This window comes from Lepisosteus platostomus, chromosome 17, assembly GCF_059453375.1.
Source record: "Lepisosteus platostomus isolate fLepPlt1 chromosome 17, fLepPlt1.hap1, whole genome shotgun sequence".
In the NCBI taxonomy this organism is placed as follows: domain Eukaryota; kingdom Metazoa; phylum Chordata; class Actinopteri; order Semionotiformes; family Lepisosteidae; genus Lepisosteus; species Lepisosteus platostomus.
The window spans coordinates 25,874,099-25,888,687 of record NC_142627.1 but is presented as its reverse complement, the minus strand read 5'-3'; the positions used below and the strand labels follow the sequence as shown (position 1 = coordinate 25,888,687).

General features: G+C 36.9%; 1 protein-coding gene across 4 annotated transcripts in view; it reads right to left on the bottom strand.

The window, feature by feature from the left end:
* col19a1 (collagen, type XIX, alpha 1) overlaps positions 1 to 14,589 on the bottom strand; it is a 112,753-nt gene that overhangs the window by 59,416 nt on the left and 38,748 nt on the right. For 3 of the 4 annotated variants that reach the window (XM_088610762.1, XM_088610759.1, XM_088610760.1), the window contains exons 15-17: positions 12,931 to 12,960; positions 12,586 to 12,612; positions 12,327 to 12,380 (exon numbers count right to left, since the gene is read on the bottom strand). In XM_088610762.1, the coding sequence (XP_088466888.1) occupies positions 12,327 to 12,380; positions 12,586 to 12,612; positions 12,931 to 12,960 (111 nt within the window). The remainder of the gene's footprint in view (positions 1 to 12,326; positions 12,381 to 12,585; positions 12,613 to 12,930; positions 12,961 to 14,589) is intronic. The other variant, XM_088610761.1, reaches the window with a different exon arrangement.

Below are 14,589 nucleotides of genomic sequence, written 5' to 3'. Positions count from 1 at the left end.
CAAGATTTCTAATGGCTCCATGGACACAGGACAATGCCTTTTTGTAGCATGGAAAGCTGCCTCTTCGGGATACAAAGTAATTAATCCACATCTGCAGGAAGCAAATAGAGCTACCGTATGACGGGATTTTCAGAAAGTGGAGTAAAGCAGAGGTACCATATGCAGCAGCACATTACAGTTCTCATATTCACATGGTTGCAGCATAGCTTTGGAAATCTTTGCACATAAATCTTTCAACACAGGTGGTGATGTACCACGATCCAGGACTTATTCTTTGCTTTATTGTTCAGGGGCTCTTTAATTTGAACAACCAAACATACACTACACAGTTAACAACAGACTAACAGAGCCAAGTGGCTATCAGCACCTCGTTGGCTATAATGTATAAAAACAAAGGCCTTTGGCTGTTAACACACACTGCGTCTGGGATAAATCTTGATCTGTATTAGAAATGGCAACACACTAATCTGCTGAATCAAATTTTATTTACCTTCTTCTTGAGCTGGATTTATTGGTGAATCAATGGTTCCTGTTTTTACTGTGGTCTTATTTGTTTTATTTTAAGAGTCCTAGGAAGAAATGCATGGGAACACTATGCAAACACAAGTGTACCTGAATTACAGAATATATTGTACCATACTAAAGATGACAACCGTGACACTTAATCTTTATTATTTTTTCCCAGGCAAAGCTACAAAAATGGATCAAAGTACCCATAAAAAAGCATCTACTGTAACTGAATTGTTCTATCTTAGGTTAACTGCAGAATGATTCTTTGCTGAAATACTAAGAACTTTGGAAAATTGTACAATGGATAAATCGCAGTCTTAAGGACTTTTGCACAAAACATAATTAATGTTACATTTATCTGAAATCTTCATTTCATTTAAATAAATAAGATTTAATTAATGAATTAATCCTGCCCACTCTCTCCTTGATGATAATAATAATAATAATTCATAATAATTGCTTACACTTATATAGCGCTTTTCTGGACACATCACTCAAAGTGCTTTACAGGTAATGGGGACTCTCCTCCACCACCAGTGTGCAGCATCCACCAGGATGATGCGACGGCAGGCAGAGTGCACCAGAATGCTCACCACACATCAGCTATCAGTGGGGAGGAGAGCAGAGTAATGAAGCCAATTCATAGATGGGGATTATTAGGAGGCCATGATTGGTAAGGGCCAATGGGAAATTTGGCCAGGACACCCCTACTGTTTTCGAGAAACGCCCTGACATTTTTAATGACTCCTCATTATCCTTTAGCTCAACCTCCATCATCTGCTGCAGCAATTTTTGCATTTCTCTGGAGTTCCTTGTTCAGAATAGAATTACCTTTGAAGCACTACCCACAACTGCTAGCATATATGGTGGATCACTGCCTGTGAGGCATCATAGATCCTGAAGAACTTTGAACATAAACCAGTCCTCACCAATAGAATTTATATTTTAAGAGTTTTCCTGGCTGTTCTTTACAAATAAAACAAAATAATACAAAACAAGACCTTGCTCATTATTGACAAATACAATAAGCAACCAATTTAACATGCTGGGACAGCAAGCCTTGCTTACCCAGACTTTAGTAAGGTGGACAGGTCTATCTCAGTGCACTACAGACAAAACTCCTAGCCTTTCAACCCTTCCCCTCTTGTCCACCTAGTGAACAAACATACCCCCTATTATATCAAACCACATCACCATTCCACATACTAAAACAATGAAAACATCACTTAAATACACCTGGTCAAAATATAAACATGCACAATAAATGGTAATGGAGTAAAGCCATTTAGGCTGACTCTAGAGGAAAGCCTATTGTCATTGTCAGACACTGGGCCACAATACGTAACCACAACTGTTAACCACTAACTTTTCCCCTTCTTTCAAAGCAATGAAAAAATGAGTTGTCTCTTTTACAATACAGGCAATGCATGCATTGTTTCTTCATGTGTGACTTTAAAATAAGTATTTGTCGATATAAACAGTGAACAACAGTGGTATACTGTAACACTGTCCTTTGTAATGTTCAAATTTTAATCTGCCCTAGAGTAATACTATCAAATAAAGCAGATATAGGCTAATTAAATGTCACAGCTGTGGAATACCAAGATAATCCTGATCTGAAATGTCAATAGCTGCATAGAAGCATTTCAGTTTTGGATTTGTAATTCTGGAAAGACTGAGGTTTCAGAGGTTAAAGAGTGCATTACTGACATAAAACAGAATATGCTGAATTTTCAAAAGTTCTCTTTTATCAACCAGGCAGAGACCTATGACAGAAGGTCAGATGAAAAGATACGAGAAGCTGTCAGTAATATTTGCCGCTTGCGTTAACTTAAAACACTTGAAAAAAAGCTTGCCAAGCCAACAACAAGGGATGCAGTTTTCCAACCTAGTGACTATTTATTGACCACTTTTTCCAGGATGTTGATATTTCCAAATATCAAAAACATTAAAATGAATTTGAATTAATTATTTTAATAAACAATTTTTAACTGAACAAAAAACTATTGCGACAGGAAACCAGGTTTAATCCCTGCCTGTCTGTCAGGTGCCACCTGTCAGTCCTATCAGTCACTATACCTGGCAGCTGGGCTCCTCCCTGTTTAAACCTGTGTTCCCTGATAGCCAGTAGTCTTCCTAGTGTGCCTGAACAGTTGCTTCTGCCAGTATGGGATCATTTGGTCATTTGAGGGCTCTGAACAAAAACGCCATTACTTCCTTGACAGCCGATAACTCCGCCACATAAGAAGGCCTGGTCTGATGCCATAGCAGAGTTCTACACTTTCATTTCAGAGGGCTGACATCACTTCTTTATCTTGCTCAGTGCACTGAGCCCTGTAATGCCAGGGCTCAAAAATTATCTTTTGTACAAGAAGGAAGATGACCTCAGACTTCCATTAACAGGTATGCTCAACAGTCTTATTAAATTCAAGCATTCTATAGCCTGGCCATTTGAGCAGCTCCTTTGAAACAGGGCCCCTCTGTTCTTTACTTTACTGAAAATAAAATAAAACTTGCTTCAAAAGCTACTCTACTGAAAAAAACACTCAAAGAACAATAACATAATGAACATGTTGGGAAGATTAAATAATTTCACATAAACAGAAAAAAGCATATTTTTTCTTTATTATGAATAAGCAAGTTCAGAGAATTGGTGTCAGTTATTGACATACAGTACTTGCATTTCACATAAAGCTTTGACTGAAATAGGTTAGCAAAATCTGACTTTTTTACAGTTGTTCATGTTTCACTTTTAAAGTACCTCAGTCTTTTTGCTTTCTGAGACTTGGATGTGGGAGTCTTGCTTTTGTAATTTCATTGCAGTTTGGAAGACAGTGTTACAGTTAACCCTCACATATCAACACATATTACCATAATAAACTGTAATATCTTTCCATACAAAGTACCTTTTAAACTGCTTCACTAGCAACTTTTGAATGAAAAAGAAAAACAGCCAAGCCAAAACACAGTTTTAATGAAATTATATAGCATATCAAAATGTGCACATCTTTTTGGCAGAAATTAAAACTGTTTCAAGCTAACATGAAACATCACAATAAAAACACAATTTAGTTCTGCCATCAGGTTTTTATGATTTTATAATCATATCTACTGCATATGAACACAATATTGGGCCTGGGTCCTGTTGTAGACTGGGGAACCTCTTTGTGGTGTTTGTCTGTGTAGCTGTCTATAGATTGTTCCTGTGTTTTTGTGCTTGTGTGTGCTCTGTAATAGTATTGTGTGTGTACATGCTCTGCAATGGACAAGCATACCATTCAGGGTATACTTCCACCATATGGACCCTTGCCATTAGCGGCTTTTTGATAACAGTTGGATGAATAGAAAATGAAGTGAACTCAACAGTTATAAACAGATGTCTTTGTCATCCTTCAGTTGTTGGTCAGGAGTGGTAGACTAGGACACACTGCCTGACCTTCCAAGCTGAATTTGTCAGATTCTCATTATTTCCAGACACCCACAATTACCGGAACTGTCTGCTTGCTCCAGACAAACAGCAATAATTAATTCCTTAATTAAGATTAATTTTAACCTGTCATCTAACCTTCACTACCAATTATTTTATGTTTCTTGTAGTTTGCCAACTCCTTTGTAAAGTGCAAATGATCTAAAAAATGTGCTGATGTTTTGTAAGACTTCTTTGTAATACAGTTTTAGTTTTTAACTACATTATTTTCGTCTTGGAAAGAATCTAAAAAAGAATCTATTCAATTTTTTTGTTATGTTCAATTTTGAAAATGAAATCCATAGAATAAGATAAAGCTCTTAAGGAACTAAACCACCATAACAATAAGGTTTTAAGAGCATTCAGGATTTTGTCATATGACACAAAAACTCACTTCAACACTTTGCATTGTGGAAGTGTACTGTTGTTCATAGCGAGTGCAAATGTTGATCCTATTGTTTGATGATCTTCGAAAAACAAAAGACTGGCAACGTGACAGAGCTCTAGATCTGCAGCAGTCTCAGTACAAATCCTCAAGTACTGCAGAACTTTACTTCATGTTCCACTGCACAAAAAGCTTTTTAATACATAAGAAGTATAATTTTAGGCATTGTAGCAAAAATCTTTCCAATACATTGGGTGCATTAACAGTGAAGGTCCAGCTCTGTAGAAGCTTTAAAAACAGCGTTAACTCTTAAATGTCTTGAAATCCTTCTCTCAGTCTCACTGCTACTCGTAGAAGTACAGAACACTTCCTATAGGACAATAATCTATATTATATGTGAATACTTCTATTAGTATTGGCTGACTTAGCCCAGACCCATATCCTTACAGTGGCTGTTGCGGTATCCATGTGTTTGTTTTAAAATGCCAAGATTTAAAGCTCTGTGAGACCCGTCATATTCTGAGGGTTGTAATAAAATCCGATTTGTTCCAGTTGTTTACTGGGAGTTAAGAGCAGCAGTCAGGCCAAAAAGGGAGCTGCAAAACTGACAGCTGCTTGGCAATATTCCTACAACAGCTTAGAAGATTTTTAGTTTAGTGTAGTATCACTTTAGCTTTACATATCTGAAAATAAATGAAAAAAAACAGAGGCAGCAAGCATCAGGTGACTTAAGAAACTGTTTAACCTGCGTATACCAGAGCTCCATGAGCATGATCTCTCCTACTGTAACTTCAGCCCAAATATCTGTTTCTTATATCTTTCACCTTTACCACTAGAGGGGGAAATATCTTTAGTTAGAAAGGTGTGATATAGCCAGCAGTTGGACAGACTGGTTAAGAAGAGCTCAAAAACTTTAAATGAGTAAAATCAGATATTTTTTTCAATTTTGGTTCATGAAACAAGACTTGCTTTTTATTGCGTACATGAGAAACATTTACAGCTACTTATAACTTCACACATTTCAGGTAAAGTTCAGCTTATCTACCAAAAAATATATTTTTGGTTTAGAAATAACCTTTGCTTTTACAAATCTGTCAAAAGCCATGGAGTTCAACAAGGTTATTTGTTTACCATTATTTAATAGACTACCGGTGCACAAAGAATGTATACTGTGCATTAATGGAATTACAGCATATTACCCAAATGTCATTACTCTGTAAGCCACACACATCACGCATCCCACTGAGATGACAGAGCTAATCCAACAATAGCTTAGATATTTGTATACCAAGTATTTTTTCATTGCATCTACTGAAGACAGTTTAAAAATTACAAAAATATATCAAAGGCTCACAAGAGCCCAGATCCCTTCCTAAACATTAAACCATGTTTGTTCAGCCAGAACTAGGATTGTGAGACTTTTGCTAGAGTCTCTGATCTCTGGGTTATTGAAGGCAATGGGTTGTTGAAGTGAGTAAAGACTGTGATGCTGAGAGTCTACAGCTCTTGCACCCAGGAATTTTCCTTCATTGCACATCAAGCCATCATTCTGGAGGGAGCAAGATCCTGAGGAATGTGCAAATGCCTAGAAGTCGATTATTCAGGACAATCATGCCTCATGATGCAGCAACATAAATAGCTTGCTTTCAGCTCCTGAGCAGTATGCCCCCTGTGTCACTCAGCAGATTATTTCTCCTAATCCCCCTGTCCCTGTTGTATATCCAGTTTATGAACAATGTGTAATTAAACACCCAAGTTCTCTAAAAGGTCCTGCTCTTCTGCATCCCAAACAACCCATTAACACAGCCCATGTGTGGTAATATACTAAGCATTTAATGTACCCTTACTCTGAATGACAGAAAACCTACAGAATTAAGATCTCACAAATTCACTGCCAGACTCTCAACAATAAAGATAAATGAATTAAACATGATAGTAAGCATTACTTCTTGTGTCACACAACTTTGATGCAACCTTGTCATACATAAATCAAGAGGGTGTAAATCTAGTAGTAAAAGCTCAGCTGTGAGACACATAGCCTTGTAAATGTTTCACTCTGTATCGCTTGGCTATGCATTATTAAACCCATATAACTTTTACTGTGCATATATTTCTTTCTTCTAGTCTATTTACATTTCCTGTCTAAACTGGATGCTGGAATCTTCCAAAACAGTTAATTTTAAACAGAATATATAGAGCAGCATCAGACAAGCCTCAAGTCATAATTATTGTGAGTGTCAGCAACACAAATGCCTGGTTACTGTTTCTACTTTATGACTTTCCATTTTGAATGTCATAAAATCTACACCAGAGAGCTGCAAATGTCAAGGACTTTAACTACCTATTATGTGCATTGTATACTTTGTATACTCTATGCCCTAGAAAAAGTGCACTACAGTGAGTGAGTCCAAAACATTGTAAAAATAAATATTTTTTATTATTATAATAATAAAATATTATTTATTTTATTATTTATTAAAGAGCCCCACATCACAGTGCTTTAGTAATGTACATACTAGCCACAAATAAAATAAATAACAACATTATTAGGTTACATCTTACAATAATGACTTAAAAGACTTTTTCTTAAAAAAAGGAAAATACTGTTTTCCCAGACATGCTGTACATATATGTGTACATGTGTTAAAAAGGGATACAAAATAACAAATATTTCTGATGAATTAACGTCTTCACATCTCCACCAAACATTGTGAGGAAACATATTTCATGAAAACAGAATTCACATACAGTAAAAGGAAAAGTGGAGTTATTCTGAAGGGGAACACAATTCATAACATATCAGTTTTTGTAATATATTGTATATGCACCTTTTGTGTAGCTTCGTCCACCTGTTGATACAACAGCACATGGACACATTGCATGCTGTGGCTTTCTGACTTCTGTCACAGACCCAGCATTCCATTTGTAAAGGGAAGCAGACAACTGTACACACCAGGTGACCTCAGCACTACTGTATATGGTTACATTTTTACCCTTCAGACAAAAACATATTTGGAACTAGACTAGAGAACATTATCTGGAAAAATTACCTAGGCCACTGTATGGTATATGTGATGGTCTGGATATCAGTCAGGGACGTATTGTTTTTTCTGTCTTATTGAAAGGCCATCTTTCATGGAACACATTCATTTTATTGCCCCAAGGTTTCTAAGTGTTTACACAGCATGAAACTGGACTGAGATATGGATTCATGTTCACGAAACATTTTTTATATGAAAAGTGTGAAAATGTGCATTAAAACAGAGAATTACTAAGTCTAGTCTTGGTCAGCACAGTCCTACAAAGACCTTGTTATGATTAAATTACTAATAGTTAAGGTGGAACCCAAACCAGAATTAAAACCAGTCTGTGTATGCACCCTGTATGTGCTAAGCAGTTGTGCACTGGGGTGTTATCACGGGTACTGCTACAACATAGTTAATAGTTCATGCCCAGTTATTAATGGGTTTAAATGGACATGCCTGTTAGGCCTTCTTAAATTACAGGGCTGTAAACTCTTTACTGACTGACATCTTTCTAAACAGCTGGGACAGTCTCCTTAACATGTGAAAAAATTAGCAGAGAAATGTGGTTGGTTTACACAGACACTTAATTTCAGGGGTTTCATCAATTTTTTCCCAAAAGTTAAATGATTTCTATAGGTCTGTTGCATTCTACTTAGCTCCAGTTTGCATTGCAAGATTTGTATTATTCAAACAGCTCAGCTATGCTTGACAGTTACTCCACCAGTAACACAGGGCACTGAGCTCTCATCCCCTTTGTGAAAATAAAGATATCACTCTGCTTTCATCTGTCATGGACCAAAGGCAGAGCTTTTTCCATTTTCAACAGCTGTACTGCTTAGCAATTAAAAGTGACATTTTTAAACACATTTGCATGTTATTACACTCTCTTCAATGAAGAAAATCCTCTTATTTTCACAACCATTCTCATCACACAGGTCCACGCAGCAATTATCCGTGGCATAACAAGTTATGAACTAAGTTCTCTGATTTTCCAATTCCTTATTCCCAGCATATAAATACATTTTTAACTGATGAATTCAGGCAATTCTCACAACCATAATAAATTGAAATTCTCTTGACAGAGAGCTTGCATATGTTTTAAGAAAAAATGCAATAAATCAGGAATCCGCCGTTTGTAGGAGAACTACAGCCTCTTCTTGAGTTTCAATGTTCATTTGTTGAATATTAACATGCTGTTTAAGAGACTGTATCTACTGTGCTACTTTTTTTTCTTAGCCCGAGAAGTTATGAATACATGAATCGAAAAACAAGAATCTTGTAATAGCATAGGGGTCAGAATTGCAACAGAAGACAGCACAGTCCCTCCCTCAGTGGCTCTTTCATACTCTCCCAGATTAAAGGCATTTTAAATGCTAAGAATAAATATACACTTTGCTTCCAGGAAGTGCATCAAAAGACACTATTTAATTATTAACAATTATTAAAACTGAAAATAATCATTTATAGATGAAGATTAGGCCAGAATGGTTCCAAGATTCAAAGTAAACAAATTTGTATGCCATTAGAAATTTAATCCCTGCTATAAACTATTAAAGAACTAGATATTAAAATAGAGTATTAGAATATCAGGGCTGCAGTAAAAAAGCACTAATATGCATGCACGGAACTACAGTATTGGCATAGATGCAACAGCGCTTCTGTTTCTCTGTCACTCTCAAAGTTCAAAGAAGAAGGAAATACAAGTAGAGAAGGGAGGCAGAGCTACTTGTAATTAAAAAGAAAAACAATTGAAGATGCTAATAAGATAAAGATTGCAAATTAAGTGGGGACATTCTTGCCTATCTGATCTATAGTAACTAATTGATCCAAGCTTTCTTGACAGAAGCTAGGGTATCAGCTTCAACAACATGTTTGGACAGATAGTTCCAGACTCCCACAAATCTTTGTGTAATGATCTCCATTTCAAATACACTTCCATGTAGTTTCCAATTATGTCCTCTGGTTCATGTTTCATCATTTAAAGTGTAACATGGAATCTGACAGAACTGGGATAATTTAAAACAGAAAGGTCCAAAACATACATACAGTACATACCGTACATGTGGTATGTTTAAGCAGCACACTAAATTGCACTGCAACTTCCCAAATGATAATTCAATACTTAGACATTGTTATGCTTATGGTATATACATTTGCAGCCCCTACATAAAAATGAAAAGGCTTTTGGGGTTAAAGGGATATTAAATGTATTTTCTGACTGGTTCTACACAACAGTCTCTCTACCAAGGAAAAGTGTAGAAAAACTTAAACCGGTGATATAGTCAATTTTTGCACTGGTTAATAAATATTGTGAAGAACAGTGATTTGAAACAGAATAAACATCCTCTCATTTCCTTTTTGTTTTCCTGTTTGATATAAATATTATTGCTCAAGTAGTCACTATATACCTTATAATTGACCTTAACTTGATTCTACGCCTGTTTTCAACAGTAATGGGAGAAAGCAACCACTGGTTTTACTGTTCATAGAACTCCACATTCATTCAATATCTGATGATACGAATGTTTTTTCCTCAACTGAACTGTTTGAATTTTACAGTAAAGCTGCTTAAACAAATGGTATTTACTGTATTGCATGCAGACACAATTTGGAATCCTTGACACTAATAGATCCAGATTCATTGCTCCAACAAAACATTCTAATGCAATCAAAATGAAAAATCAAAAAAATATTTTTTTAAAGACTTTCTCACTCTGACTATGTCCTGGGCATCACGAACAGTGAAGCTGTTAACTGGAGCAAAGGCAGTGTGGACACTGACCTCAGCTCTGTATTTCTAGTTTTTTCAAAGCCAGAGATAGTCTTTGTAAATGCACCATCTCAGTAATATAAGAAAGAAGTGTTTAATTGAAGGCGGTTCAGCTTAATCTTGAGTGTGAGGTGATAATTTGGTAAGAAACATTGATGGTAATTTCCTGCCCCTGGTGTTCAGCAAGCAGCAAAGTCTATAGATACAGAACCATTTCCAGAAATAGTTTTCACCACCACAGTAACACAGGTTGGTCAACAAGTTAGAAGTCTGCATGTGATCACAAACTTTAAAAATAGCAGAAACTTTAGCGCATTTGCAGTCATTAGGAAGTAGTCCAGCCATCAAAGATTGGCTATTAATAGTATGCAGGGGTGTATAATCTTCAACAAAAGTTTGAGAAAATACCCCTACAACTAATCAATTTCTTATGCCTTTCTGGTCTCTTACCAAGATAAACATTTGTGCATCTGATCCTTATGTGTGTTAATGAACTCAAAGTCCATGTCACATTTTGCATTCCCAGAGGGCTCTAGCTGCTTTTATGCCAGCTCAGGAAATCATTAGAAGATAATAACTGTCCTTTAAATTAAAACATCTTAGCCATAACCAATTAAGGAAATATTGTTGTGAATTGGGCTGGGCAATTTGCTTTCTTGAAGAGTTATGTTTTATCTTCACCTTTCTTGATCTCTTATTCTCCTGTTCCTTTCATGCAAGATCAGCTGAATAATAATGTACTTTTTGGCAAAATCTGTAGAAAATAGTGTCATCTAGTTTACTAGTTTCATGCTGTTTATTTTTGTGCATGGAGTATGCTTTCTCTTTTCATTAAACACTGTTGCCAAGTCTGCCTCTTTAGATTTTTATCACTGTATATAATAGTATACTGTAAATACAACAGGTATACCTTTTTAAGAGATGACGTTAGATAACCATGGTAAGTAATATTCTGTCCTGTCTAAATTCGTGGCAACAGCCCCTCATGTTGTAATTCCCATGATTCCCATGATGACTGTACAGCAGTAGCAGCAGGCTACATTTCACATTTTCTCAGTAAGCTGTGTGATGGGAGAGAAGTACTCTGTAAAGTACCTAATAAGAGCCATAAATATGCTCATGTTCACATACAGTATGACTATGTACAGTATGTGTTCAACCTCAGAACCTCACAGGGAGTGTTTGGCAGACTGCAAGCACTCTATCAGGAAATGCTGTTAGGTCCGCAAGAACCAAGGGAACGATGGAAGATTTCATGTCTTGGAAGCATAAACATTGCTTCATCTACACTGTATGGTGCTTTTCATACCAAGGGATCTAAAAGCTCTTTACATACTGTATAGCAGAAGCCCACTGAACAATACCAGACCTCCTATGTCCACCTAATGGAATAGATACTGCAAGTCTTTCAGTTCTAGTTACCAATGTAGGTGAAGAGGACCCCTGTTGGTTGTTAAAAATTAAACATGGCACATATCATATTGCAAAATCACATCTGTAAGAGGTGGCCGGGTGTATTTCAGTTGGGACAGTTAACAATTACAGTATTTATATGGCAAAAAATAAAGTTAACTGCTGTGCAACCTAAAGTATGGGCTGTAAATTAACGGGAACTGAAAGGGTTGTCAGATGCAACAGGTGCAACCAAGTCTCTAAAAGAGTCTGGAGAACTCCACATGTAAGCATTGCTCAACATACAGAACAACTCAGCTACCTTCTGTACCAGTGCATATTCACAGGCTCTTACCTCTCATGGTTACGGCTGTTTTTTCAACAAGTTAGAAATGTCTCATGTGCTGCCACCCCCCGCAGTTTTCAAAAACATCATACAACCTGACTGTTTTCTCAAGAGTTCAGTTGGAGTAAAATGCAAACTATCCTGGACTATTCTTTCAAGACTGTATCAGGAATTGTTTGGCTTTCTGTTTGATAAGCTGAACCCCCCCTCACGCCTGGAGCATGTGCTGCTGGTCACAGTGCAGGAGTGACCTTGGCAATGCATCAGCTTCAGCTGATCCCACCCCTCACGCCCCATCCACATCAACACTCTTCACTTTTTCTCAGCTGTTAGCTTGCTTCTGCAGACCACTGTCCCCTGATGTTCAGGTCACTCATACCTCAGTAACGGGGGGTTTCTCAATAACCAAATGTTCACAAAAGTTTTCTCACCCTTTGCCCTTCTTTGCCTGGAGCCCCTGGTTGACCTGCAGGCCCTGCTGGTCCCTGGAAATAAAAATATTATGAAGAATAACAGATCAGGTTCAATGGCTATAATTTTATGCTTGAAAGAAGAGTTTATAGCTTGTTGCTTCAAAGGCAGGTGCCAATGACAGATGTTCACTTCGGTCTCTGATTTTCTAACATGATTGTGACGGGAAATGAATAAATTGACTTCAGAGCAATAAAATTAGAAATAAAAAGTAATTACCTTTTCTCCAGCAGGACCAAGTGAGCCCTATTAAATGGAAAACAGATTTTCGTGAAAAATAAAACACACAGAGAATGGATAGCTTAAGTAACCTACTTATATTTTTATTCTGCACTATGTTTCAAATGAACAGTATAAATCAATATATACTGTACAGTGGACAAAGCCTTAGTGTATGTATGCTAATGAAATCTGTATTTTGATTTTGGTCCTGAAGGCATGCATTGTTTTATATTCAGTTAATTGCTTCATTGAAGTGTAAAATATTTGCCTTTGTGTTAAATTAAATGTATTACAAAGGACTCAACCCACTTTCTCACGAATTATTGAGGCTACATTACTCACCTGCTCTCCCTTTTGTCCTTTAATCTGATTCTAAAACAAAAAAATGTGTTAATATCATTTCAGACACTTCAAAATTGTAACTTACAATCATGCCTGGGATCTTGTTCTGAGCAGGTGAACAGAAGTTTTAATTATAAAGACATGTAGGTTGACATCAGTTTTAGCAGAACTCACTTTCTGGCAGCATGGCTAAGGTTAAGTATCTGGAGTGTCAAAGTTCACATTACCAATCATGTTGTAGACAGAGACATTTGCCATGAGGCAGTTGCGGTAAATACACAATGTTAATGTTCCAGTACTGTAGCTGTACATCCCAAATAAACAATATCATGTTTCAGACAGCAACCAATTGCACAGTATCTTATTTCAAACTGCATCCTCACAAATATGGCTGACTTTTCTAGGAAACAGCACAAAAATAACTGTTCATAACATGTGCCCAATATGTAAATGATGGATCTTGTTCTTTAAAACAGCGAAGAATTGAAAAACAGAGGGGATAAATCTTTTACTTTATTACAAACAATGCACAGCTCATCTTCTGTGACAGGCTGAAAAATAATTCTGTGAGGGAAGTCTGGCTTCAGCAAATAAGACACATTCTGCATCTTATGTTGCATATATGTTGCAATATGGTAAAAACTGACTGTTCTTTCTCAATTAAGAAATGCAGTGCAACCAAATTCCTTATAAATTCATATAATTGCCCAATCGGCTTCAGAAAAGTTTACTTTTGCTTTAGTTAATCAAAAGAGATTTATTGTAAATGTTATTCATTTTGCACCCCTAGTCTTAACTAATACAACTAGATTTTCTTAGTGTCAATTTGAAAAACAACAGAATGGGTTTGAAAGAAAAGGGGAAAATATATAATAAATTCAAGTTAATATGCTTAACTACTCATTCAGAGTTCAGAATCACACCCATCAACACAGGAAAAAAAAGGCTAGAAAGTAAAATATTATTCATAATATCACACTCCTTCAATTCAGCCAATAACTCCTGTGTATTTAGAGCAACGAACAACAGTTATCTCTTTAGTACCAAAATTGTATACAGAGCAAGAGGGACTGAATAAATGTTGTTTGTGATTTGAACAGCTGGAATACACATCATTAAAACGGAGGTGAACGTTTTCGGCATCAAATCTTGATTTAAGCCCTTGCAATACAGCCTGAAATGTGTTAGCTTGTGGGTCCTGTGTTATGGCCAGGCCTGTGCTCCCTCTCTGTGTAGCCTCACTTAACAAGACTTAAAAAAATGGTATCCCAACTATCTGTGTAGTAAGCAGTTGCAATGTACTTTTGCTTGCAACGGTCTTAACCCCTGGCTTCTACATAAACACTCAGTGCCATCTGGGCAAGTATTTTGTGTCTCCCAAAAGGGATCAGTCTGAAGGAAGAAAGAGAAGGAGGGACACTGTCAGAGGAACCAGAAACAGGCTATCAAATGACAGCACATTTCACACTGGGCCACAAGCAGACGAGCACATGGACTCTCGCCTGCCCCTCCTCCGACAGGCTCCAGGCACAGGATGTTAGAAGAGCAGCCAAGTGTGCCAGATCACCAAGGCTTTGCTGCCTTGAGTGATGTCATTCCGGGCTTGTCTTCCACACATCACGCTCCACACAGTTCAGTAGGAACATTTATATCGTATGA